Source organism: Sapajus apella, unplaced genomic scaffold (genome assembly GCF_009761245.1).
Source record: "Sapajus apella isolate SASKATOON/1434 unplaced genomic scaffold, GSC_monkey_1.0 scaffold77, whole genome shotgun sequence".
NCBI classification, from domain to species: domain Eukaryota; kingdom Metazoa; phylum Chordata; class Mammalia; order Primates; family Cebidae; genus Sapajus; species Sapajus apella.
Window position 1 is genome coordinate 6266225 of NW_022437017.1, and position 27669 is coordinate 6293893.

General features: G+C 60.1%; 1 protein-coding gene across 6 annotated transcripts in view; it reads right to left on the reverse strand.

Annotated features, from left to right (window-relative positions):
• Positions 1 to 27669, reverse strand: part of KDM4B (lysine demethylase 4B) — a 178659-nt gene that overhangs the window by 90391 nt on the left and 60599 nt on the right. For all 6 annotated transcript variants that reach the window (XM_032252175.1, XM_032252180.1, XM_032252178.1 and 3 more), the window contains 4 exons: positions 24422 to 24587; positions 17558 to 17733; positions 15376 to 15490; positions 9189 to 9382 (listed from right to left, as the gene is read on the reverse strand). In XM_032252175.1, the coding sequence (XP_032108066.1) occupies positions 9189 to 9382; positions 15376 to 15490; positions 17558 to 17733; positions 24422 to 24562 (626 nt within the window). In that variant the 5' untranslated portion in view covers positions 24563 to 24587. The remainder of the gene's footprint in view (positions 1 to 9188; positions 9383 to 15375; positions 15491 to 17557; positions 17734 to 24421; positions 24588 to 27669) is intronic.

Here is a 27669-nt window from a genome sequence, read left to right on the forward strand (position 1 = left end):
CAGCCACACACAGCCACGCTGCCTTTCCAACACAGCCACGCTGCCCTCCCAACACAGCCCCGCACAGCCACGCTGCCCTTCCAACACAGCCACACACAGCCACACTGCCGGGGCCACAGGCACACGCTGCCAGGGGACAGGAAGAAGCGAGGGTGCCACCAGCAGAGCCAGGAGGAAGCCGATGCCACAGCGTGCACAGGGGTCAGGGAAAAGGAGGCACAGGTGTGGGCCGTGTCCTGACAGTGGGATACAAGGGGACGGTCAAAGAGCCATTTGCTAAAGTGCACACACGCGCACATGTGCACACACACGTATATATTTGGTACATACATACTTTACGTCTGTTCCTGTACCAAATCATGTTTTACAGCAAAATATGCCTCCAAAAGGGAAGCCTCAGGACAGGCAGAGCTCTGGACACCCCAGGATTCCCATCATGGGGCTCCCACACTCCTTGCGTGACACACGCCTCGCACTGATGCTGTGAGGGCCTCGTGGATGTGACGAAGGTCCCAAATTAGGCAACCTTAAGAAACGGAGATGGCCAGGTGCAGTGGCTCATGCCTGTAATCCCAGCACTTTGGGAGGCCACAGTGGGCAGATCACCTGAGGTCAGGAGTTCAAGACCAGCCTGGCCAACATGGTGCAACCCTATCCCTACTAAAAATACAAAAATTAGTGAGGTGTGGTGGCACATGCCTGTAAGCCTAGCTACTTGGGAGATTGAGGCAGGAGAATTGCTTGAACCCGGGAGGCAGAGGTTGCAGTGAGCCAAGATCGTACCACTGCACTCCAGCCTGGGCGAAGAGCGAGACTCCATCTCAAAAAAAAAAAAGAGAGAGAGAGAGAGAGAGACAGATGATCCTGGTGGGCTGACATTCAAAGGCGAAAGCACGGAAATGGGGCAAGTGTCACTCTGCAGTGGAGACACCGGACAGCCACACCAGCTGGGTGACCAGGGCCAACATCAGCAGTGATGCCTCGAGGATGGCTGCACCCTGACCCTGGGTAGGATGCGGTGGGAAGACCCTTCACCCCTGTGATCTTCCTTCCTAAAACACGTCACCCTGGCCTAACCACAAGAAAAACATCATACATGCTGACTAGGGGACATGCGGATTGGGGGACGTCCTATAAAACCCTCGGCCAGCCCCCGTCAACACTGTCCAGGAAGGCCTGAGAAACGGTCGCAGCCCAGGGCCCTACGGAGGTGGGACAACGCCACGCAGGAGCCTGGATGGGGGAGGGCGGAGGAAATGCGAATCAAGTGTAGATTTCAGCTGATAACGAGTCAGTGCCGGCCCACGGACTATCCAAAGCACCGCGTGATAGAAAATGTTCATGCCAGGGAACCCGGTGGGGAACTCTCTGTGCTTACGACCTTGCCAGTTTTTCGGTGAATATAAAACAGGTCTAATAAAGAGTCTATTTAAAGAGAGAGAACGGAAGAGAAGATATTATCAAAAAAGCGGATGAAACACAAGTGCGAGCCTGGAACAACGACGAGAGGAACAGGGAACCCCCGACACCCGACTGCCGCGGGTGCTCTCCCGGCCCCATCACAGGCCCACCGCCTCTGCTCACCGAGAAGACAATTTCCCGGATCCGTGGGAATGGTGCCTGCTGTCCAGACGCACAGCAGGGCAATCAATCATCGCAACGTCGGCGTCTCCAACGCAGCGGCACAGCTCTGGAGGAGAGCTCGCAGTGCGATTTTCACACAGCAAAAGGCGACATGAAAATTGCTCTGCAGTCCATGAACAAACACCAAGTGTGTCTGTGTCTGTCCCTGCCAGCTCTCAGCAAGAGCCAGGAGCCAGCCCGCTGGGACGGATCCTGGCTGGGACAGGTACCGTGGGAGCCCTGGCCAGCACCCCCTCGTGCCCCATGACACTCCCGGCCATCCTGGCCCGGAGGTGTCCTCCCAGTCCCTGGGGATGCTGTCACAAGACACAGCTGAGGGCCCTGCCTGTCCTGGGGGCACAATCGGGCTGTGACCGCTTAGCACCAGCAAGGTTGGCAGGAGGCTGATCAGGCCGACGGGAGGGGCTGTGATTCTGGCGCCTGTGCCCCGCTCGTCAGGCATAGAGATGCAATCCCAGCCTCGCTGTGGACGCCCCAGCGTGAGACTCAAAGGTCTCTGCAGCATCAGGAGTTAATTTTTCTAACGTCAAAGCCAGCCTTTGGTGTTCGATTCACTCCCCAATCTTCAGCAGCAGGCCTGGGCTGACGGCGTCCGGCTGATGGCACGGAGGTGACAAGAGTGAGGCGAAGGGCTGGATGAGGAGGGCGGGGGAGGGACTGGGCCAGGGAAGACACAGCTGCCGTCCACAGCTCCCGTGTGCCTGCCCTCCTGGCCGCGGCCTGGCACTCGTCCAAACACAGCACCAGCACCGCACGCCACACTCTAGGGCGCACGGCTGCAGTGCCCTGCTGGCAGCTCGGCTCCTGGCCCAGGTTCTCGCAGCTAACTGGGTAAAGTCCAGTTCTCCGCTGCCCGGCAGAATCCCAGTCTTGTCTTTGGCATAGTCCTGGGGACCAGACTCCCTTCCAGATAGCTGGTATGACCAGAGACCCTTGTTTCTCTAGCAAACACGTGCACACGTGTACACACTCTCACACTTTCTAGGGGGACTGAGCATCACAGTTCACTCATTTGAGCAGGTTCCAGGATATGGAACTTCCAGTTTTAAAACTGGAAAAGGGTCAGGCTCACACCTGCAATCCCAGTACTTTGGGAGGCCGAGGCAGGAGCAGCATCACTTGAGCCCAAGAGTTCAAGACCAGCCTAGGCAACATGACGAGACCCTCTCTCAACGAAAAATGTAAACATTTGCCAGGTGTGGTGGCATGTGCCTGTGGTCCCAGCCACTCAGGAGGCTGAGGTGGGAGGATCACCTGAGCCCAGGAAGTTAAGGTTGCAGTGAGCTGTGATCATACCACTGCACTCCAGCCGGGTGACACAGCAAGACTCCATCTAAAATAAAATAAAGTGAATAAAGCTAGGAGAACCAAGCTCGTCACTCAGACCCAGTCACATATACTTTCAGACACGTGGTCAGGGATGCACAGAAATAAAGAACCACTGCACTGATGCTGTGGCCACAGTCACCATCAGAAGCAGAGGACAGGGACAGGTGACCACAAAGGAGCCTCCTGCCTGCCCACGGACATGATCCTCAAACAGAAGCTGAGCACCAGGTGTGCCTGGACAGACAGCAAGCCACGTGGACCCGGGGACAGCCAGGCAGGATGCCAGGCCCCTAGGCTGCTGCTGGGCACTGCCGGGGGATAGTGACTGGCCTGGGCATTGGGCCTGGGGGTCTCACTCGTCTGTGACAACTGTCTTCACTCAAAATGAGGTGCCTTCTGCAGAGGTGACACCCCCATCCCCATCAAAAGCCTCCCCAGATAACTTCGTGCAGGCTAGACGGTCATTTCCACAAGCATATGGCTCCCAGGGACCCTGGGCTAGGGCCACTACAGTGGGTCTTGGTGGGCCGGAGAGGAAGTGCCGAGCCCCTGGAGGGCAGGAACCCGGGCCCTGAGCAAGCAGCCTTAGTCCTGACACCTTATCATTTCTAATGAGCGGGGTCCCTCCACCTCCCTGCTGGAGCCGATCTACTCTCCGAAGAAGCTCTCTGCTCCAAACCGCTTCCTCCTTTCCATTTCTATCATCCAGGTTCCACGTGTGTGGCTGGGAAGGGCCTGGCTGTGGTCCCCTGCCTGTGTGCGAGACACTCACCGGCTGCCTCATCAGCCTGGCGGGTCTTCTCTGTCTCACCTCCCCGGGCACTGCGGCCGTTCTGAGCTGCCAATGCAGCTCTGTCCCCAGGCACCCTAGCTGGAGCTGGGCCTGCGGTGGCGAGGAGAGGATCTACCTTGCTCCTGCATCTTGTTCTGGTGACAGGGTGCAGTGTGGGGAAGCTGAGTTATTAAAGCCAGTCTCTGAAGAGTCAGGCTTTGGGCGATCTCCATTGGAAACCAGTGCTCAGCTAAGGGGATGCCACCCCCATGGGGCAGCCATCTCTGCAGAGCCCTCTCTAAGGCCACCAGACCCCCTTCAGCCCAGCCAGAGCAAGGCGGCTGGGAGGAATGCCTGGTCACTGGAGGGGCCACGTCTGAGGGTCAGTGGACTGGGACCCCCGGGTCCCCACTGCTGGTGGGACCACCAGGTGCTGGGCTCAGAAGCTGGAAGGCCCAGTGGCTGGCTCACCAGCAGCAGCACAGACCCACACAGGTCCCCAGGCACCAGTGCACCACCCCGCGGGCCCATGGCTACTGCCTGTGATGGGCTCGCCGGCTCCATCACCCACCAGACTCCCAGGTCCCACGCCAGAGGGCAGGGCAGAGGCCACTGTGGGGATCAGCAGCGCCACCTGCAGCCAGGCTGAGGGAGCCCATGAAGGAGGGAGACGTCTGCCCCCAAGCAGGAGCTGCCAGCAGGAGGGCAGCTGCCTTGGTGTGGGCTTCCAAGAGGTCCTGAGGTGCAGGCAGGTGGGCAGCAGAGGGGCGAGGGAGCAGCCCTGAAGCCTCCACCCCAAGAAGAGCCTGGCTTGGCAACAGACCCATCGACCCCACGCTGTGCCTCCCCCAACCCGTGGCCACAGGGCAGGGAGCCCGGGCTGGTCCACTGCAGCCTGGGATCCACCCCGCCCCCAGCCCCGGGGGCACGGCTCCTCAGTGCACACACGCGTCCACGCCCACGCGCCCACGCACGCACACCTCCAGGGACACTGAGGAAGTGAAAGACGGCTGTGCCTGCTAGGAGTCCAGTTTCCCTGGCAGCAAGAAGAAAAGATGCTGTGAAATTCCCCTGAGTGAAAACGCTGGAGAGAAAACTCGAGGTACAGCCGAATCAAAAGGGAAAATTCTCAGCCTGCGGCTGCTTAAAGGTCAAGGAGGCTGGAGGAGTTCTCTGATAATCCCCTCTCCCCGCCCTCCGCGGCAGCCCCTCTCCACCGTGCTCAGGAGGGTCGGGCTCCTGGCAGGCCAGGATGGCCACAAGCAAGTGCGAGCTCCATGCCCTTCTCAGGAGCACAAGCTCTGAGACCCTCAGCTCCCGCACCTGCACGGGGGACTGAGTGTGTCCAAGGTAAATGAAGGCAGGAGGGGGCGGGCAGAGAGACGCCAGAGGAAACAGCCAGAGATGAGACCCTGGGGAACTGCATCCTGCCCAGCGCAATGGAGGACTGTCAGACCGCTGCGGGTCACAGGCAGGTCAAGGTTACAGTCAAGGCAAGCACTTCCCCACCCCATTGCTCTTGGGGGCTTTACCTGGGAGCAGGATGACCCCCCCTCCTGACAAGCGCAGCTGGAGGGAGCCTGGGGACCCTCTCCCCTAAGCCTAAGTAGAGGCCTCTGCGGCTGCCACGTACCGTCACTGGCTCCCCCCACAGCACTTCTCAAAAGGGCCTTTCTCTAGCTGCCCTAGAACACGGGTGCAGGCAGCTGGCCATGTCCCGTCAGCTCACCACATCCCTGGGAGTCCCTACAGCCGCAGGGACTCGCTGCTTCCCCATCTGGCTTCCCTGCTGCAGTGAGGCCAGAGATCTTGCTTTTGGCAGTAGCCCGCAGCCCCTGCAAACCCCACCACCCACTGCCTGCAGGGTCTCTGACGGGTTGGGGGCAACGGGGCACCCAAAGCCTTAGCCAGGCCCCAGCCCAGCATGTGGCTGCACAGGACTGCACAGTGGGCACTCTCCCAGAGCTGGCCGAGGCCCGACGTCCTCCCACCCCAGCCTGGAACTCTCTTCGAGGGGCCATGTGGTGTGTGACGCCGCTGGCAGCGTGGTGCTCAGCCTCGTGGGGACGTGTGTTTAGTGCCTGGCCTGGGCAGCGCAGGAGGGTGAGCCCTGCAGGAAGGGGCTGCCACAGTGCAGGTGGGGGAGGGGAGGCCTGCGGGGAGCAGCGCGGGGCTGGCCTTGGAAGGTCAGCTCGGCTGAATCACCCCACCCCGGGCCCAGGTTCCAGGAGAGTCTTTCTTTTTTTTGAGATGGAGTCTCACTCTGTTGCCCAGGCTGGAGTGCAGTGGCTCCAGCTCAGCCCACTGCAAGCTCCACGTCCCAGGTTCAAGCCGTTCTCCTAGCTCAGCCTCCCGAGAAGCTGGGATTACAGGCACCCACCACCACAGCCTGCTATTTATTTATTTATTTTTTTAAGTAGAGACAGGGTTTCACCACATTGGCCAGACTGGTCTCGATCTCCTGAGCTCAGGCAATCCGCCCGCCTCGACCTCCCAAAGTGCTGGGATTACAGGCGTTAGCCACTGCGCCTGGCCCCAGGAGAGTCTTGATCTAGGGCAAGGAGTGCAGCCTGAGGCAGGGGGTTCTACGGGGTATGGCCTTCGGGTCACCAACCCAGGCCACCCCCAACCCCAGGAAGACGCAGGGTCGGGTGGAAGCTCGGACCCTCTCCACACCCACCTGCGCTCCGGCCCCTGGCCTGGCTGACAGAAGGGACTGCGGGCAGCCCGGGGGGGAGGTGCAGGTGCGGGGTCTGGCTTCACAGAGATTTCGAGGCGTCAGTCGCTTCAGATATCCGCAGCCCCGCTGCCTGCGAGCACCACAGAACGCCGGCCTTTTGAAGCACATTTGTCTGTTACCGACACCAGGTTGTTCACGTCACTTTGACACAAATCAAGCTACCAAAGTAGCAACAGACCCAGAAAGGTTTAATAAAATGCTGTAAACCTGGGTACGTCGACACTTCTTTTAAAATGACACCAGAATGCTCTGAAATGGCTGCAATTCAGCGGCTGCAGAGGCAAGCAAAGCGGTGTAATTAGGGAGACAGCCAGCCAGACAGGTGGTGGCCTCGGTGATCTGTCGGCTGGGAGGCCCACCTACCCCCAGGGCCTGAGGAGGGGAGGAAAGCGCCCCCTGAAGTCCTAAGTAGCTTCCTGAACGCCAGCCCAGGGACCAGAGGTCAGGTACCTTTTCCAGGTACCTCCTCCCCACCCCCTGCAAGTTGGAAGGGCAGCCTGGAGGGGAAGTCAGCTTCCACAACACACAGTGAGGATCTGAGAGCCGCTCTGTGCCAGGCCCCGACTAGGAGTTGGGACACGGGGTGACCAGGGCCCCCGCCATCTGCTGGAGAGGGCTGACGGCACACAGTAGACCTTGGCTAACGCGGGGGTCCTCTGGTCTATGTTTGCCCTAAGGACAGGCTTGGGTGCTGTGGGAACACCTGGGCCCTGCCTCAGCCCTGGGGAGAGAGCAGGGAAGGGGCCCCATGTGCTAAGAGGGCTGAGCTGGCTGTGGAGGCAAGTAGGGAGCTCTGGGGGGTTGGGGAAGGGTCCTGCAGGTCAAGCCCACAGTGTGGCACCTCTCAGGCCCCTTCTGCCAGGCCACACTTGAACAACATAGGGCCTCACCCCTGCCATCCTCACCCCTTCCTGGGCAGAAATCAAGACCAAGGTCAAGGTGCTTCCAGAATTTCCCTTCCCAGAAGAACTGCTGTGCAATCAACGCTGCCCTTGCCGCTGGCCATCTCCCCTGAGCAATCTCCCACATCGGGTCATAGAGAAGTGTGGACGGGGTGACAGCTGGACACCCGAGGCACCAGGTGAAACTGGGGGGGGGGGTGCGGTAAGGGGCAGTCGGGGAGGGGTGAGGGACGCCCTCAGTGGCTGCATCCTGGACGAACCAGCTCAGGAGAGGCCCTTGGCTCCTGGTGCATCCCTGTTAGTCCCTCTGACAGCCTGTGGCCGGGTCCCTGCCACCTCCAGGGAGCCACTGTCCCCTCTTCCTGCGGAGGCCCCTCCGACCAGTCAGCAGGGACCCCTGGCATCTGACCCACTGCAGCCCCAGCCACAGGGCCTACCCCAGCCCAGGCTCCCGCGACCGCCAGCAACTACCAGGGCCCCTCACGGGAGACGGAGCCACTGGTGCTGCCAGCCTTGGCGCTGACGTCCTCACGTCTGACACATTGGCTGGTCCCCCACCTCCAACATCCATGACCCCCTGCTTCTCTCTGTGGCTGCCAACGGGCCTCACTGGTTGCCTGCCACCTGCTGCCTGGCAGGGACTCTGCGCAGGGCAGACAGTCCCTCCAGAGGCACAAACCTGGCCACGCCTCGGGCGCTCCACCACTCATGCACCCCTGGGAGACCTCCCTTCACCCCAAGTCACAGGGGGTCCTCTACAGGACCTCCCCCTCGGGCTGCACCTGCACTCGGGACGCCTGTGAGGGTACACACGGCTTGCCCCTTCCTGCATTTTGTGCTCTTTGTGCTTTGGTAAAGGAAGAGGTAGACCATTCTCCCCTGCTTACAGCCCCAACCCAGAGAAGGGCCAGGCAGGGCGGTACTCCTGCGCCCTCCAGGCAGAGGCTCTGCCCTCCTCTGAGCCAGGATGGCCTGCGAAGATTACAGGAGCGAGCGCAGCCCCGGGAAGGGCGGGAGCGCCACCTAGTGGCCTTTGGAGGACTGCGCAGGGAAGCCCCACCACACACTCAGCAGGGTTTCCAGTCACCAGCGAAGCCCAGCGACACAGCGGCCCGCGCACGCGTGCTTGCACACACACACACACACACACACACACACACAATCACATGCATGAGCACTCACCTGCACGCGCGCACGTGCACACTCACGCACACGGCCTCGCTGCGGACGTGCACAGAAAGCCAGGAGACGATCCTGGAACCCAGCCCACCGCAGCAGCACCCCAGCTGTGCTGGTATCTCCTGGGAAGGGGCATGTCCACTGTGCTCCACACGTGGCTGTGGCACCCCGCCCAGCCCTCCTGCCTGTAGGGCCTGGCCCAGGCGTGCCAGGGTGGAGGCTGCAAGGGAACGGCTGCAGGGTCATCCCAGCCAGGCCCCTTCTGGGCACTGCGGACGGTGACCCTTCACCAGGAATCATCTCCACTCAGCCGTGAGAAAGCACAGCCTGGCAGTCAGGGGCTCAAGACCGCACTCCTGGCCTTGGGGACACCTGGGGCCATTCACAGCTCAATGGGAGGCACTCTGGGGTACAGAGCACAAGCTCTGGCAGCCTGGGAGCTTCGGCTCTGGGGATGCACATCCCCCTCCGCAAAGCTAGTGGGTGACCCCGGCCGGTCTGGAAAGCCTCCCGCCCTCACACCCCAACCTTTACCGGCCTCACCCTGCCACCACACCCAGCCACGTACCCGGGATCCACCCCGTCCTGAGGGGCTCCGGGCCGGCAGGCCGCAGACACTCACCAGGACTTGGGCTCCCCGAAGTGCAGGTAGTTGATGCTGTACAGGTCCATGTCCTCGGTGTGCCAGGCAAAGGTGGTCTTCCACATACCGAAGTACAAGTAGGGCGTGTTGACGCCCTCGATGATGGTGCCGCACTCGCGCTCCACCATGTCCAGGATGGTGCGGAGGCTGCCGATGTTCCACTGCGCCACATCCTGCAGGGCGGCAGAGCAGCATCGGCAACCACCCAGCCACCCCCAGCGCCCTCGAGGCCCAGGGGGTTGCTGCCCACCTTGGCCCACCCCAGTACCTGAGACCCCCGGGGCTGGTCACACCCTACAGACCTCTACATGCTTGCTTTCTCTGCGTGAGACTCTCGCCCAGGCTGGAATGCAGTGGCACGATCAGAGCTCGCTGCAGCCTCGACTGCCCTGGCTCAGGTGATCCTCCCGCCTCAGTCTCCTGAGTACCTGGGACTACAGGTGCAGGACACCATGCCTGGCTAATTTTTAGTTTTTTTTTTTTTTGTAGAGGTGAGATCTCACTCTGTTGCCCAGGCTGGTCTCAAACTCTTGGGCTCAAGGGTCCCTCCCACCTTGGCCCCTCTAAGTGCTGGGGTTGCAAGCATGAGCCACCATACCCAGCCTAGACACCTTTTCTGAAGGGCTCAATGCCAGCCTGGCCCTTCCAGGAAAGGCCCCAGCACACATGCCAATGTGCACCAGGCGGGCAGGGCCTGCCAGATTCCACTGAGCCGTGTGCTTCCTGCTGGGGTGGGGGCCTTATGTCGAAACTTGCAATTTGGTTGTGCATAATTAACGTGCCTCTAAGTCAATGACACGGAAGGAGAGAAACAGTCACCACGTGGGGCTAACCCAGCGATGATACCGGAGCTGAGGCTCAGTGACAGCCTAGCCACAGCTTCAGACCGAGGGGATGAAGAAAGCTTTCAGAACCGGGCAAACAAGGATGAACACCCACCCACCAGGCACATCTATTCTTAATGCCACAAGCAAACAAACCCTGTCCTGTCCTAAGAGCTCATAAAATACGCATTAGTCGCTGCAGTCTCTGGAGAGGCTCACGGCCTGCCGAGAGGCTGAGAGGAACCTAGACACGCTTGGGAACCTGAGCTCCTCTCAAAGCCGGAATCCACCCCACACCAGCTGTTCCCGTGCCAGCCTGACTGGCCCTGGGACTTGGCAGGACCAGCGGTTCCTTTGCAAGGTGAGCCCTGGCAGGAGCCCAGAGAGGCACAGAGGGAGGTGGAGAGGGAGGCAGTGAGGAGACCCCGAGGGGAGGAGGGAGGCCCTGGGCCCAGGGTGATCCAGGCAAGAATTCATCCTGGGACCAGATCAAGTAGCTTCTCTGCTCTGGGCTCAGTTTCCCCAACTGTAAAAGGAAGCTGGTGCATAGGTCAGGCGTGCCAAATACGTGCCAAGGAAGCCCTGAAGCTTCCTCTGGAGCCTGTGGCGGGTCGGCCTGGGCCCGCACAGCCTGTATGTGGCTGCAGAGTCAGCCAACCCAGAGGCTCTCCTGCACTGGGCTCTGAGGCTGGACTTTTACTCAAAAACAGTCAGGCGGGATCCGGAACAGAAAGACAAGCCCCAGACCAAAAAGAAAAACTTGCAAGACACAACTGATAACCAAAATACACAGCGAACTCTCACAATTCAACCAGAAGACAACAAACAGCCCAGTTCAAAAACGGAAAAAAAACGGCCAGGCGCGGTAGCTCACGCCTGTAATCCAGCACTTTGGGAGGCCGAGGTGGAAGGATTACTTGAGCCCAGGAGTTTGAGACCAGCCTGATCAACATGATGAAACCTTGTCTCTACTAAAAATGTAGAAGTTAGCCAGGTGTGGTGGAGGGCGCCTCTAGTCCCAGCTACTCAGGAGGCCGAGGCAGGAGAATCACTTGAACTCGGGAGGCGGAGGTTGCAGTGAGCTGAGATCGCACCACTGCACTCCAGCCTGGGTGACAGAGCAAGACTCCGTCTCAAAAACAAAAATGCACAAACACACAAGAAACGTTCACGGTCGCATTGTTCATAACAGGCAGAGAGAGAACACAACACAAATGTCCATCAGCACACGAACCGACAAACACAACGTGGTATGCAGTGGACACCTCTGCCCTCAAAATCCAAAATCCACAATGCGCCAAGGTCCAAAATGTCCTGAGTACAGGCAGGACGCCACAAGTGAACACTCCGCAGCTGACTTCATGTGGCCGGTCACCACAGTTAAGACATGGCCAAAACTTCGTTTCACGCATCAAAGTATTAAAAACTGCATGTTTAAAGTACACGTGAAACACAGCTGAATTGTGTGTGTAGACTTTAACACGGCTTGGCTCCGAAACCCCACTAAATCGCATGTCGAACTGCAGGTCCCAGTGCTGGCGGTCGGGCCGGGGGGGAGGTGGCCGATCGCGGGGGCGGATTTCTCACGAAGGGGTTAGCACCATCCCCTTGCTGCTGTTCTCACGATAGTGAGTTCTCGCGAGACCTGGCTGTTTAAAATCGCACGGCACCGCCCCCCACTCTCTCGTCCTCCTGCTCCTGCTGTACACGACAGCCGAATCAGCCTCTCCTTCACCTTCTGCCGCAACTCCTGAGGCCTCCCCAGCCATGTTTCCTGCAGAGCCTGCAGAACCATGAACCAATTAAAGCTTTTCGTTACTCACTACCCAGACTCAGGTCTTTCTTTCCTTGTCCTTTCTTTCTTTCCAGACACAGAGTCTTGCTTTGTCGCCCGGGCTGGAATGCAGTGGCCAGAGTGGTCTCAAACTCCTGACCTCAAGTAATCCACCCACCTTGGCCTCCCAAAGCGCTGGGATTACAGGTGTGAACCACCGTGCCTAGCCATGGTGTTAGTAATCTTTTTTCTTTTTTTTTTTTTTTGGGGTTTGGTCTTTCGCCCTGGCGGGAGGTGGTAGAATCGCGGCTCACTGAAACCTCCGCCTCCAGGGTTCAAGCGATTCTCCTGCCTCAGCCTCCCGGGTAGCTGGGATTACAGGCGCGCGCCACCACACCCGGCTCATTTTTTGTATTTTTAGTAGAGACGGGGTTTCACCATGTTGGCCAGGATGATCTCAATCTCCTGACCTCACCATCTACCTGTCTTGGCCTCCCAAAGTGCTGGGATTACAGGCGTGAGCCACTGCGCCCGGACTTTTTTTTTTTTTTTTTTTTTGAAGCAGAGTTTTGCTCTTGTCACCAGGCTAGAGTGCAGTGGCACCATCTCAGCTCACTGCAATGTCTGCCTCCAGGGTTCAAGCGATTCTCCTGCCTCAGCCTCCTGAGTAGCTACAGGCAGGCACCACCAGGCCCAGCTAATTTTTTGTATTTTTAGTAGAGATAAGGTTTCGCCATGTTGGGCAGGCTGGTCTCAAACTCCTGACCTCAGGTGATCCCGCGGCCTCAGCCTCCCACCATGCTGGGATTACAGGCGTGAGCCACCATGCCCAGCCTCAGGTACTTCTTTACAGCAATGCAAGGACAAACTACTACAGACTTGGGTCCCATCTTCAAAATATCTCAGTATGTATGTGCGAATATTCCAAAATTTAAAAAAATCCCAAATTTAAAATACGCTGGACTCATGTATTTCAGATAAAAGATATTCAACCTGTATATCCCTGCAGCAGAGTATTATTCAGCCGTGAAAAGGAATGGGGCTCTGACACAGGCCAGAGTGTGGATGAACCTTGAGGATGTCACACTTGGTGAGAGAAAGCAGACAGGAAAGGCCACGCAGTGTGTGATCCCGTTTCTATGCAATGTCCAAGACAGCCCCATCCAGAGACAGGAAGAGGATGCGTGGGTGCCAGCCTGGGGGTGACAGGGAGAGCGGGGAGTGGCTGCTGATGGGGACAGGGTTTCCTTTCGCAGCAATGGAATGTTCCAGAACTGACAGTAATAACTGCTGCATGACTCTGCAGGAATGTATTAAAACCCATGAATTGTACTTTTTAAATGGGTGAATTGAGGGGCATGTGCATGACATCTGAAGGGTGCTATTTAAAACAGGAACGGATCCATAAACAAAAGATCCCGCCTAATCCAAACACCCTAAATGCCACGGGGACAACACCAGCCGCGTGCCAGGCAGGCTTGACTGCACACTCGCACCAGCACGCAGCCCTAGGCCCTCAGGTCCCCGGGCGTGAACGCCCCCCCGGGCAGCGGCACACTTGGGATGCTGGGGCTGCCAGAAGTCCCTGACGCCGACCCGCGCACACTGGGAGCACCGTCCAGGCTGCGGCGGAGGTCAGGGTGGGAAGTGACCAGTGAGCGGGCACAGCGGCTGCCCCTCCCACAGACGGCCCCAGCTCCGGACTGGGCACAGAGCGCATGGCCACGGGCACACGTCCCAGCTCTGGGCTTCGGTGTCCCCACCTAAAGCAGGCAGGCTGCTGACGCTGACCACCCCCTGCCCACGATGCCAATGCCTATTCCTGCTCCCGCCTGGCGGCCAGGGAGATGGCTCTGGTCATGTTTGCAGGGATCAAAGTGGCTCCGAGGCTCCTAGAAAGTCAGGGGTTTCCTGTCAGAGTCACTGGGAAGACCTCCCTCAGGGCCACAGATCAGGGGCAAGCCTGCCATCCTGGCCCAGGTGAATGGAGCCCTGGCCTCCCCCTACTTCAGCAGCTTCCAGGAGGCGCCAAGGGCAAGGGCGGAAAGTGGGCCTGAAACCAGATAGAAAGGGGAGGCCCAGTCCTGAACTCGGGCTGTCCAAGAGGGCCGCTCCAAGCCTCAGCTGCCTGACGTGGGAAACAGGCGGCCTGGGAGGCTGTGCCCCTCTGACTCAGCCGGGAGGGCTTCAAAGCAAGCAGGGAAGCAGGCCACCCACCACCATGGGTGTCATGGCTGCCACCCATGACAGCCAGCCACTGCTCACCGCCCGGGCAGCAAGCACCGCCAGACCAGAGGCAGCTCCAGGAAGCAGCTCCCTGTCAATCTACCGCTGGACCCTCTGCTGTCGAGCTGGCTTCTGGGGCCAAATCCACACTCCTTCGAGCAAGGACTCTGGGAGGTGCAAGGCCTGGGGTGGCCAAGCCCCCGTGGGAACCGCGTGTGCACTGGGACAGGAGGGAAAAGGAGGTGGCCGAAGCTGCTGCAACTGCCCGCGCTCCCCCGGCACACAGCTATTCCCCTCGAGCTGAACCAGGTGCGGGGCGGCCACATGTGCAGATGGGACGGGTCTGCCACACCAGGACTGCAGCTGCGTGCTCAGGGGCTGAAAGGTCCCCGAGGCCGGGCCGTGCGCCCTCCACAAGCCTGCCACCTGCTGTGGAGTTGGGGGAAAGTGGGCACCGTCCTGGGAGGACAGCTGCACACCCCATGCCCCATTCTATCAGTAGAAAACTGAGGCCCAGGAAGGAAGTGGTGGGGCCGGGAGCAAAGCTGGCCGATGCCTCGGCCTTATGCCTGGCTCCACGCTGAGGGGGCTCCTCAGCTTCTCCAAGGGGGGCTCACTGAACAGAATCCTCTGTGTGAGAAACCGGCATCCTCAGCTCAGAGAGCAAACCGAGTCCTGCGCGGGCCACAGCGCCGCGGGGCTAAACCACGCAGGGCAGGGCAAGGCTGGCCACAACCTCCCGACACTGCTCTACACACGCCCACCACACAGGCCACATAGCTGGCGTCCAGCAGGGCCGTGGGGGCCTTATCCCTGAGGCCGGGCCTCTGGGGGTGCCCGCCAGCTGCCCTCATGGAGGGCCTGGGCTGTGTGGACAAGGGGATGTCCAGCAGGCCAGGCCCCAGAAGGGAAACAGGGCCCCCTCACCCCAGTCTCTGGGGCCCTAGGCGCAAGGCAGGGAGCAGGCTGGAGCCAAATCCAGCAGACGGCCTGGCTGGCTGAGGACTCGAGGCTCCCCCGTGCCAGGAAGACGAGCACAGGGACTAGAACAATACACGTGTGCGTAACATGCCGTGTACCAGCTGCTGAGGCCAGAGGCGGAGCCAGCACGCGCTCAGGACAGAGGCTGCAGGGTGTGGCTGGAGGGGCCCTGCAAAAATCAGAAAAAGCCTGGCTTCCTCTTTCTTGACCGCAGGACACGGCCCGAAGCCAGAGCCGGGCGAGGTGGTCAACCTTGCCCACCTGGAAGCTTCATCTGCTAAGGCAGAGTTCCGTTCAGGGCCCTCCCCGCCGCCACCCGCAAGGAAGCTGGTCCTATTCTTCCCCAGGGCCTGGTACTCACGTCATCGTATAAAGAGCCGCTGATGTCGGCCCCGTAGATCGGGGAGACGAAGGTGAGGTTCTTCCAGTATTTGCGTTCGAGGTCGTCAAAGTCCTGGTGTCGCGGGGTACAGTACCTGGTGAACAAACGCCCCAAAACCAGCTCAGGGTGGGGCATGGGTGCCACACAGCCCACCCTCAGCCACCAGGAACCCAGGGCACCCATGACAGAGGCAGGAAGGGCTCTGTTCAAGACTGCCCACTGCCCCTGCCTGGAGTACCACGTAACCCGCCTGAGTGTGGGAGAGAGCATTTCCATGGGTGACAAGTGGTGCAAACCCAAGCAGCCTCCTCAGCTATCCTGGCCCGGAGCACCCACATCAGAACACAAGCCAGGGGGAGTGGGCACGGGACAGAGGCCCTGGGTGGCTCTTGTCATCCCTGGGTGGCAAAGACCGAGCTCAGATGACAGACTGGGGGCTGGGAAGGTCAGACGACCAGGACAGACCAGGCCCCGCCCTGGTGCCAGAGCCACAAGGCATGTGGACCTCAGAGAGCAACAGGGCGGGGGCCACAGACAGGGAGGAGGGCACAGTGACAGGATGGGCCTGCACAGCACAGAGGGTGTGTGTGGCTGTGCCTGTGGAACCAGGGACCCACACTCGGAACACTGCCAGTACACGAAGGTGCCATGTGTACCCACACATGTGCCCATGGGTGTGCCCACATGGGTGTGCCTGACAGGCATGTGTATGAGCCTGCGTGTGCCCGTGTCCAGTAAACATGCCCACGTGTACCCATGTGTGTGCCTGTGTACTCTGTGTGCCTGTGTATGGACATGTGTGCCCGTGTGTACCCATGTGTGTGCCTGTGTATAAACGTGTGCCCGTGTGTACCCATGTGTGTGCCTGTGTATGGATGTGTGTGCACCTGTGTGTACTCTGTGTGCCTGTGTATAAACATGTGTGTGCCCATGTACTGTGTGCCTGTGTATGGAGATGTGTGTGCCCATGTGTACTGTGTGTGCCTGTGTATGGACATGTGTGTGCCCGTGTGTACTGTGTGTGCCTGTGTATGGACATGTGTGTGCCCGTGTGTACTGTGTGCGCCTGTGTATGGACATGTGTGTGCCCGTGTGTACTGTGTGTGCCTGTGTATGGACATGTGTGTGCCCGTGTGTACTGTGTGTGCCTGTGTATGGACATGTGTGTGTCCGTGTGTACTGTGTGTGCCTGTGTATGGATGCAAGTGTGCCCACGTGTACCTGTGTCCACATGTACCCTCGAGGGTGCTTGTGCCTGTGCCCTCGTGTGTACCTGTGCCCTCATATGTGCCCGTGTGCCCTCGTGTGTACCTGTGTCTGTGCCCTCGTATGTGCCTGTGTGCCCTCGTATGTGCCTGTGTGTCCTTGTGTGTACCTGTGTCTGTGCCCTCGTATGTGCCTGTGTGACCTCGTGTGTACCTGTGTCTGTGCCCTTGTATGTGCCTGTGTGACCTCGTGTGTACCTGTGTCTGTGCCCTCGTATGTGCCTGTGTGCCCTCGTATGTGCCTGTGTGTCCTTGTATGTGCCTGTGTGACCTCGTGTGTACCTGTGTCTGTGCCCTTGTATGTGCCTGTGACCTCGTGTGTACCTGTGTCTGTGCCCTCGTATGTGCCTGTGTGCCCTCGTGTGTGCCTGTGTGACCTCGTGTGTACCTGTGTCTGTGCCCTCGTGTGTGCCTGTGTGACCTCATGTGTACCTGTGTCTGTGCCCTCGTGTGTGCCTGTGTGACCTCGTGTGTACCTGTGTCTGTGCCCTCGTGTGTGCCTGTGTGACCTCGTGTGTACCTGTGTCTGTGCCCTCGTGTGTGCCTGTGTGACCTCATGTGTACCTGTGTCTGTGCTCTCATGTCTGTGCCCTCGTGTGTGCCTGTGCCAGCCAGAGAGCCACTCAGGCATCACAGGAGGGTGTGGAGGACGTGCTCCAGGGCTAGGGACTGGGTGCCGCCCGTTGTGTGTTGGGGAGCCCTGGGAAGCTGAGGTGAGGGCAGTGTGGGTCAGCCCAGGCTGGGAGAGGGTCCGGATTCACCCTTGGCTCAGGGGTTGCCGCCACCCATGCCGGGCACATGAAGCAGGCCAGCTGTGCTATGGGGGCTGCGTGTGCCGCGCCTTCTCTGCCCCCAAGGCCCCCATGAGCCAGGGTCAGGCCGCCCGCCCTGCGTACTTCTCGCTGTTGGCCAGGCGGCGGTACTCCCCCACCGTCATGGCCTTCTTCTGGATGTTGTACTGCGTGAAGAGGCCCGACTGGCCCGTCACCACCTGCTGGATGGGGGCCGGGATCACCACGTCGTCAATGTCGTCGTACGTCTGCCGCGGCTTCCACTCCTTTGGGGGGATGATCTGCAAGACCAAGACGCGAGTCGGTGGCACCCTCGGAGCCTCAGGGCGAGGCCAGAGAGCAGACTGTGACACCGGCTCCCCGGGGACCAGTACCCCCAGATCTGCACCTCGGAACAGCCCACTCTGTTGCCTTATCAAACTCTCCGGGAGACTCTGCAGCCAATAGGGGCCTCTCCTGCTAGGGCAGAGCCATCTCCCAGGACTGGAAGCTGGGCACAGCCCCCGACAGCACCAGGGCCGACCCTGACACGTGTGTGCAGGATTAGACTCAGGAAATATGGGGGATGGGGCGTGTGTGTGTGCTGGCATCTGGAGGCTCACACACTCACATTTTGAGGCATGTGTGGTGGTTGTTGTTGTTATTTCTGAGACAGGGTCTTGCTATGCCACCCAGTCTGGAGTGCACTGGCACAATCACAGCTCACTGCAGCCTCCAGCTCCTGGGCTCAAGAGATCCTCCCACCTCAGCATCCCGAGTAGCGGGGACCACAGACTCGCACCACCATGCCCAGCTCATTTTTTATTTTTTAATTTTCTGTAGAGATGGAGTCTCAGTTTGTTGCATAGGCTGGTCTCGAACTCCTGGCCTCAAGTGATTCTCCCGTCTCAGCCTCCCAACATGCTGGGCAAGGCATTTTTAAAACGGGACTCTTCCCACTTGGTCATACGCATTGCGGCCCACCATGCCCTCTAGCAGCAGGAAACAAGAACTGCGCCCGCCAGCTACCATGAGGCCACTGGGGGCCACAAGCACCTGGACACCAGGGGCTGGAGCTGAGATTCACTCTAGTGGCTAGACTTGGCCGAGACCACTATGGGGCGACCCAACTTCCAGGCACTAGGAAATGCTGGGAGATAGATCCGACCCCACAGTCCTCCCACACCGCCTGGAGCAGGCCGACAGGAAGCGCAGGGAGGGTGACGGCGCCACATGGGACGGGGGCAGGGGCCGGGGCTGTGGGGCAGGACAGGAGCTGTGCTGAGCTGGGCACTGTGCAGAGTGTGCTGGGGCTCAGAACACATATCCCCTAGGCTGAAGTTCCCATCTGACCAATGAAGAAACAGAGGCACGCAGTAATCCACACCACAGCCCAGGGCACCACTGGGGCGGGAGGGCAGACTGTGGCCCGGGACCTCTAGCCTGGCAGCCACGTGGAATTCTAGCACCCCAGGGAAGCCCTGGGCCACCCTGGACACTGAGACATGCAGAGAAAACAGCAGAGGACAAGGACCAGCACCTGTCAGGTGCCCCATCCAGGAGCTGAGGGACCAGGGCTATCGGGGGCACACGTCTCGCTCTGGGCTCCCAACCTCATCCCCAGCCTCGTGCTCCCTCCTCTGGTGGGGGTGAGCCTCTGGGCCAACAAGCCCAGATTCCAGTCGGCTGCTGGGCACCAGAGGCCTTTGAGACGCCAGGCACCCTCCTGTGCAGGCGCTCCCAGCCGCTCTGGGCGGCCACACTCAGTCCTAGGGTGGGGTCTGCAGTCCCCACGCCTTCTTCCAAGGGTCACCCAGGCCACCCAACTGCACAGCGAGAAAGAACTAACCCCCCACCCCCACTCCAGCTCATCTGTCAGGAACCTGGAAAGCCGCCCTTCCGGGCTCAGGGGCCCCAAAGGAAGAGCTCCATGTTGAGGCCCACGTCACCCGCAGCTTCCAGAACGGCTGAAATCCATTTACCGCCCCCAGGTAAATGGGGACGACTGACCCCGCGATCGCATCAGCGAAGAGACTGTTCTGCTTGGCAATGCAAACACTAATCCTCCAGGTGCTTGTCAGCAGTGGGAAGGTCCGGCCTCCGCAGCCAGTCTGCGGCTCTCTTCGGCAAAAGCAGTAACAGCGGCAGCCACAGCAAGCAGGTGGCTCTCAACTGAGGGTGTCCTGTCCCCCGGGGGACACCTGGCCATGTCTGGGGACATCTGTGGCTGTCACGACTGAGGGTGCTCCTGGCAGGAAGTAGGTGAGGCCAGGGGTGCTGCTCAGCCCTGCAGTGCCCAGATGGCCCCGCCCCAGAGAACCACCCGGCCCCAGGTGAGCAGTGCCAAGTGAGGGGAAGCCCTCCTTTAGGGTCTAACCAAGGTGAATCAGGTCCCAAGGAAAGGACAGTCCAGGCTCGTGCTGGCTCCTTCTGGAGGCTCGCCACCCTTCCATGTCCACTGTGGCCATAGCACAACAGGTGCCTGGGGCTGCTGTCGCTGGCACAGGCCGTGCGATGGCAGGGTGCCGGAGCAGCGGCTGGGATGCCCCTCTCTTCAATTTCAAGGGCGCAGCTGAAGAATCAGTGAGACGCCAAGACATTCATGAGTGGAAAGGCAAGAAATAGAAACAAAAGGGCCTGAGTCCCGGGCACGAGATGCTCCTGCCGAGAACGGAGCTGGGCGACGAGGCTGCACAGGCCGGCGCCGTTCTGAGTCACACAGGCGCCGTCCCCCTCTCAGGAAGCCCAGGCTGCTTCTGCAGGAGACTTCCACCAACCCAGCCCAGCTCCACAACCAGGCTAAGGCTGCTGGCCGAGAGGAAGCCGTGAACCCGCCCCTGCAGTGCCATGAGAGGAAGCTCGTCTGTCATCCGAGTCTGCGAAATGAACAAAACACTTCGCTCCCGATTTCCCCGCTCTCGAAAGAGTGCCTTGGGCAACTTTGTTCATCCGTCCCCTCCTCAGCGGGCGCTGCGTAGAAAAGACATCTGGGAGCCATGCGGGAGGCTCCAAACACCCCCACGGCGTCTGCGCCGCACACACGGAGCCACACTCTAGGTGCCACGCCCAGGCAGGTGCTGACAGGCTGTGTGAACGAGGGCCACTTCCAGCTGGGCTCAAACCCGAAGGCTCTGGGAAAATCCCGCAGGGCGTGAGAGGACAGAAGTGACAGCCCACATTCCTGCCGAGACGCGGATCCAGGAGGAGGGCTCCAGGCGAGAATGTTGAAAAGAAGGCAGTGAAAGCTGCTCAGGGCGATCCCACCGCCACACGTGGGACTTCCAGGCCTGGGGTGGTCCCCAAAAGTCCCTCACGCAGGGCTCCTGGGGGACCAGCGTCAGCCGGGGCCAGGAGGGCGACAGGCCACACACCAACGGTGAGAGACAGACGCCAGTGAGCAGTACAACTGAGGGTGGCCAGGGCCTCCCCTGCTGGTGCCCACCTGGGAGGCAGCTGGAAGGAGGCACCAGAAGCTCCGACCCCGCCTAACAGGACCCTAGACAGGGTCTCCTGGGGCTCCGCTCACCCCAGTGCTTCTTGAGTAGCCGGGGACACCTGGCTGTGGAGGCCCCAGCAAAGCAGGAGGGCCTCCCAGCAACCAGGGCAGTGGTGGCTCCAGCGCCCTCTCGGGGCTGTGCCCGAAGCTCCTGCCCCGCCCCAGCTCCATGGGGTCTACAGATCTCCGCTGGGGGCAAGTGGTGATGTATAATCAAATACAGCTTTGAAGGAACCAGCAAACCCTCCAGCCCCACCCCACACAGGCAGGCGTGCACGCACACACAGACACAAAGGGTGGTCAAGGTGGGGAGACCAGGGTAAGGGGGGACCCTGACACCCCCACAGCTCACTCAGAACCCGCAGTGGCCTGTGTTCCTTCTCTAAAGAGGCTGGCTGCTCCAGCCAAGGACCCCCTATTTGGAAGATGCAGGGCTGCCCAGGGCCAAACCAGATGCTTCCCTGAGCCCATCTGTCCCCACAGAGCTGCACAAGAGGGTGTGCGAGTGCCACACATGGGTGCCAACGTGACTCTGTAGCTGCCAAGCTCTCTGTGCTGAGAGTCGCCTCCCCCCTCCGCCTCCCATGTGCACACACAGACACACACACACACACACACACGCACATAAACATGCACACACACATGCACACAGACACACACACACACATATTCCCTCCAGGGCACGGGCCCCAGGCAGCCCCTACTGCCCAGCCCCCTCCATGGGTTTGTAAAAGGATTCTCCGCATGCGTCCCAGGAAAAGTGGCACAGGAGGGAGGCGGCTGGAGGGCGTGGGGAGGGAGGCGGCTGGAGGGGCACAGGAAGGAACACGCAGAACACAAGGCAGGAAACCACACTCCCCACATCGGCCTCCCTAAGACCCTGGCACCGAGAATCTCAAAGGGGAACCGGCCTGGAGGGGGGCGCAGAAGCCTGAAGCAGCAACATCGGGGCTGAAAGAGGCGGCAGCAAAGGAGCCAACGAGGGAGGGGCGAAGCGGAGGTGCCGGCGTGGGGACAACAGTCCAGCTGGGAACCGAGGCCGTGCCCAAGGCCGCCGTGTAGCGGAAGAGGGCTGCAGAACCAGGGCCGCAGAGCCTGGTGGGAGGTGCGGGATGAGAGAGAAGACCGGGGGGGCCTTTAAGGGTGCCCCAGGAAAGAGCACAGGCAGTCTGACTTCCCACATCTCCCTGACATCAGGACACGGTGGATCCAAAACCAGAAAGAGCCGCAGCATCCTGGGAAACGCAGAAGTAGGTCAAGGGCAGGAGACAGAGGTGAACGGATAAGGGGAGGCCCTGCCTGTCCCCCACTGCCCTACAGGCACCAGGGAGCAGAGGAGGAGGACCTGGCCCCTTCCTGGGATGGCGGCCTGCAGCCTGGAGGACCAGGGAGGATGGTTGAAGATCAGACAGGAGAACCGAAGGCATTTGAAAAGAGAACTGAAGCCAGGCGGGCAGCAGCCAGCACAGTTCTGCCCCTGACACAGATGTGCTGCCATTCCCACATCGTCATGCTGTGTCACAGACAAACAGCAAGCTTGCTGATGCACACCTGTGGTCCCAGCTACTCGGGAACAGAGAGGCTAGAGGATCGCTTGAGCCCAGGAGGCATGATCGCACCACCGTGCCCCAGCCTGGGCAACAGAGCCAGACCTCACCTCAAAACAGAAAACACACCCACCTTGGCGGGCAGAAGACGGCGTCAGACGGCTGCCCTCACTCTAAGGCTTGGAGGTGAGGACCTAACAATGCAAGTTTGGTACTGAAAGATCACTAGGAGAGAGACGAACGCTAATGACAAAATCCAAAGCCAGAGATGCAGGGGAGGAGGGCAGGGCGGGGGAGGGCCAGGAGATGCAGCGGCCTCAGTGTCAGCACACTGCGGCCCTCGGGCCAAATCCAGCCCCTTCTTGCTTCTGTATAAGCGTTTAAGATGGCTTTTTTCTTTTCTTTCTTTTTTTTTGTTCATTTTTAAGTGGTTGGGGGAAAAGAAAAAACAATACCACTTCAGAACACGTGAAAACAACGAGTTTGCACTCTAGGGTTCAGGAATAAAGTTTTATTGACACAGGGCTTCGCACTTTCATTTACACGCTGTCTGGCTGCCCTGCGGTCTGGCTCGCAGAGCCCAGGTGTTCAGCCTCTGGCACTGTGTAGAGAGCGCCTGCCCAGCCCAGCCTCGCTGAGGGGGAGCAGTGAGCGGCACACAGCAGGCAGCTGGAAGAACCAAGTGCAAAGATGATTCGGCTTCCAGACGAGAGGTGAGCACTGCCCGAACAGGCTCACGCCAGAACACAGAGACTCGCGGACCGAAGCACCCACCTTCGGGAACCGCGAAATGTGCAGAAGAGCAGCACACACTTTTCCGTTTGTTTTGTTTTGGAGACGGGATCTTGCTCTGTCCTCCAGGCTGGAGTGCAGTGGTGCAATTTCAGCTCACTGCAGCCTCAACCTCCCTGGCTCAAGTGATCCTCCCACCTCAGCCTCCCAGGTAGCTGGGACCACAGGCATGTACCACCAGCACAGCCGGCTCATTTTTTGTATTTTTTGTAGAGATGGGATCTCACTGTGTTGCCCAGGTTAGTCTCAAACTCCTGGCCTCCAGCGGTCCTCCCACCTCAGCCTCCCGAAATGCTGGGATTACAGGCCTGAGCCACCATGCCCAGCCGAGCAGCACAGTACTGTAGATACTTAGCACGTGGGGTTGGGGGTCTCTGTATTCACACACACACACACACACACACACACGCAAAAAACGCCAGGAGAGACAGAAGACCCGGTAACAGTGCTGCTTCCGGGGAGAAGGTGGGGGCTGGTCGGGACCCGGAGGAGACACTGGCTGCTCTCTGCCTGTACTGCTGCGCCGTTCGAAGCTCCCTGACCCAGCTACTGCCATCTCAAAAACATTGTTTTTGGTTTGGTTTGACTTGGTTTTTGAGACAGGGTCTTGCTCTGCTACCCAGGCAGGAGTGCAGTAACACGATCAGAGCTCACTGCAGCCTCTAATTCCTGGGCTCAAGCAATCCTCCTGCCTCAGCCTCCCTAGTAGCTGGGACCACAGGCATGCACCACCACACCCAGATAAAAAAGAACTGTTTGACTAGGAAAATAAGGCCTCCTCAGGCACTGACCACCCCTGGAAGGCTTCCTAGACCCCTGCCATCCCTCAGTGACACATCAGCTCCCCGCCGGAATGCCCCGGTGGCTGCTGCCCACTGGACTTCACTGCAGCGCAGCTGTGTGTCCTCACCACCACCTGCCAGCTCCCTGGAGCCAGGGCCTGCACCGGTCACTTCTCAGGTCCAGTGCCTAGAACGGTGCCTAGCACACTGTCAGAACACCATCAACAGGTGCGTGTCTGCGAGCTGAGTGGCCCTGAAACAGTCCGTGTGCACGGGCCTCGCCGGTGGGGCCAGCGGAGCTGGGACCCGGCAAGTCTGCAGCCCCGAGGCGCAGGCTGATGGAGGGCCACGCTGGGGCCAGGACGTCACCCACCTTGGCCAGGCCCGCCCGGTGGGCCCCCTGCGATTCTATGTAGGCCACGTATTTGTTGAAGTCCTTAAATTCTTCCATGGTTGGGCGAAACGTCATGATTTTGCAGCTGGGGTTCTGGGCGCCATGGTCCTCAGACCCCATGGCTGCAGCTGTGCGGGAACCACACCTGTGGAGGAAGATGAGAGAGGTGAACCAGTGGTGCCGCCACGCCCGGCCCTCGGAGTCCGCCCTCAGAACGGAGCGTCTAAAAATACCGCAGCCGCCAGGAGGACATAGGCGGCCGGGCCTCATGGCCGAGCGGGGGCAGGAGAGAAAACCAGGAGCACCCCGTCTCTCTGCTGAGCACAAAGGGCCCGAGCACTGCAGCTCACGAGAAGCGGAGGCGTCCTAGTTTCTAAGGCCAAGACGACACCGGGAGCAAGTGCACTAATTTTAAATGGGGCCTCGGAAGAACGGCCTTCTTATCAGGGACGCCCCAGGTGTGCCGGCGTCCGCCGCAGATCGCTCTCTCTGCTCTGAGCCAGATCACACGACGGGCAGAGGCATCTGCAGGTTTTCAGATGTGAGGGAGGCCACAGGCGAGGGTTACACGCTCAAGGGCAGGCCTGTGGGTCACAGGGGGCTGGACTGGCTGCTGCCAGCGGAACTCAGGCCCCGGCAGGAACCCTGACCCAGGAGAGCAGGAGGCCGGGTCGGGACAGCTCATTTCCCACCATCACAGCTGCCCAGAGTCATGCAGATCATAAACCAGCTGGCCCACACAGAACGGAGGATCAAGGCCGAGTCTCCTGGCCAAGTGATTCACCACCAGCAACCACCTGGAAATGTCGGAACCACACTGTCCTATCCATGGGGGCTGCGGGCGGGAGCAGCTCCCTCCTGCCCTGAGAGGGCAGGAGCGGGCAGGAGCTGGCAGGAGCTGGCAGGAACTGGTAGCTCAGCCCCACCAGGAAGAGGCTTCGATCACGGACTCTGGGGAAGGGTCCTCCTTGGCAGGTTAGTCTCCAAATTCGAGGCAGAATCCCTCCAGGATTTGGAAATGATAAGAAGGACCCAAGTACGTACATATCCAAAAACTTCGGGAAAACTTAACAAAATCCACCTCCCCACCCTGTGACCCCTGAAGTTATCCAGGGCGTGGAAGGCACAGCAGGGAGCCGCCAGTCAGTCCCAGGAGCTGGGCTCCTGGCCACCAAGGCACAGCCACCCGCTCCCAGAGGCGCTCCCCGCTGTGAGCACTAGAGGGCAGCATGCACCCAGGAATCCGTGCAGGGTGGCTCGGCGGCCCCAGCTGGGCTTGGATGGGTGTCCAGAACCTCCATCCAGGCGGAAGCAAACCCGGGGCGCCCCCGGCCTCCCCCCACTGCCCTGGGTCCACCCTGTACCCCTCCTGCAGCACACAGGGCTGATACCCAGTACTGACCCCCGGCCAGGCGGCTGCTGAGAGACCCACCAGGGTTGACAAAACCCCGCAGCTCCAAGCTCCTGTCCTGGCTGAGGCCCTGCCCGCCACCCTTGCTCTGAGCAGAGTCCTCGAGACGTCTCCGTGGGGTAGCCACAAAGCCAGTGTCTGCACAGGAGGCCCCGAGTGCACCGTGGACAGCACATGGCCCAATCACAGGAGCTGCCTCTGATCACGCGGGGCCTCCTAGGCCACCACACTGTCCCAGTAGGCCCCTCACCCACAGCCAAGGCCCAGACCTAATCCTCCCCGCAACTGTGCCAGCCCCACAGGCCCAGCAATCCCTCGCACACCCAGCAATCCCTCGCACGCCACACCTGCCCTCCTGCTCTCACCCAGACGAGGCCATGCAGCGTTCACCCAGGCACGCGCGTTCCAGACAGCGGACTATGGCAACAGACAAGACTGTCCCCAGGGAGCCAACCAGCTCAGAGGGAGCAGAGGCCGTGCCTGGACCGCTGTGTGACCCTCTGTGCCAGCCTTCGTTGGGCACTGGTGAGGGCGGACATGGGACAGCAGGGAGGACAGGCAGCAGAACGCCATTCCCTCGGGCCTCCCGCTGGTCCCCAGCCCTAAGAGGCTGGGCAGAAGGCCTGAGGCCATCCCTGGATCTGCCGCAGACAGTGCCCATATGTGGTGGTGGCCACAGTGGTCCCCACATCAGCACTTACTGGGTCCCTGACTCTGCTCTGTGTATCACAGGTGGTGACACAGTCGACTGAGCTTACGAGCAGGGCGCGGAGGCCCACAAGGGGCGGTCGTGGGCCTAGGCCACACGGGAGGTAGACGGCCGGGCTGCATGTGACGTCAGGGCACTATCGTGACCGCAAGAGTCTCCCCTGCGCTCTGGCACCTGGTGAGGCGCTGGGTTCATCTGCACTCAGCAGCTCTCATCACTGGCTGCCTCTCTGCAGGCGACTCATACATGGCCTCTTCCTGCCCACAGTGACCCACTGCAAAGGCCATCAGCTCCCAGGAAGCTCTTAAGCAAGAGTCCTGTCAGGGGCTGGCCCACCCACCCTCTGCAGGCTCTGACCTCCAGGTCATCAGAGCCCGCCTGCCCCACAGGCCTGGCCGCAGGGTGACCTGTGCAGTATAGAGCCTGCAGCACTCCCGTGTCCTCCCCACACCAGCTCCACCCAGGAAGGACAGGGCCTGGGGCAGGGCTGGGCGGCCCAAGGGATGTCTCAAAAACAGATAAATAAATAATAAAATGGGGGCCCCCCCACACCGCGCCGCAGGGCCAAGGGCTCATCTGAAAAGCTTGTGGCCACAGCTGCTGGCAGCACACACTGCAATGCTGGGTGACAAAGGCGTGTGGCGGACTCCGCATCAAAGCCCACGCTGGGGGGACCCAGGGAGCCCTTCCACCTGGAGCCGCTCCCTGCAAAGGTGCTCAGGCACTCCACCCACCGACGCCCCCTAGGGGCAGCTGTCTCCACTTTTTAAAAAATCATTACTGTTTTTTGAGACAGCGTCTGGCTCTGTTGCCTAGGCTGGAGGGCAGTGGCGCAGTCACGGTTCACTGCAGCCTCCACCTTCTGGGCTCAAGCAATCCTCCCGCCTCAGCCTCCCAAGCAGCTGGGATCACAGGTGTGTGCCAGCACACCTGGCTCATTTTTGTACTTTTTGTAGAGACAGGGTCTTGCCATGTTGCCCAGCCTGCTAATAAACTCCTGGCCTGAAGTGATCCTCCCACCTTGGCCTCCCAAAGTGTTGGGATTACAGGCATGAGCCACCGTGCCTGGCCATTTGTGCCTTTTGAAACGACATTGCTTGGGAGGTA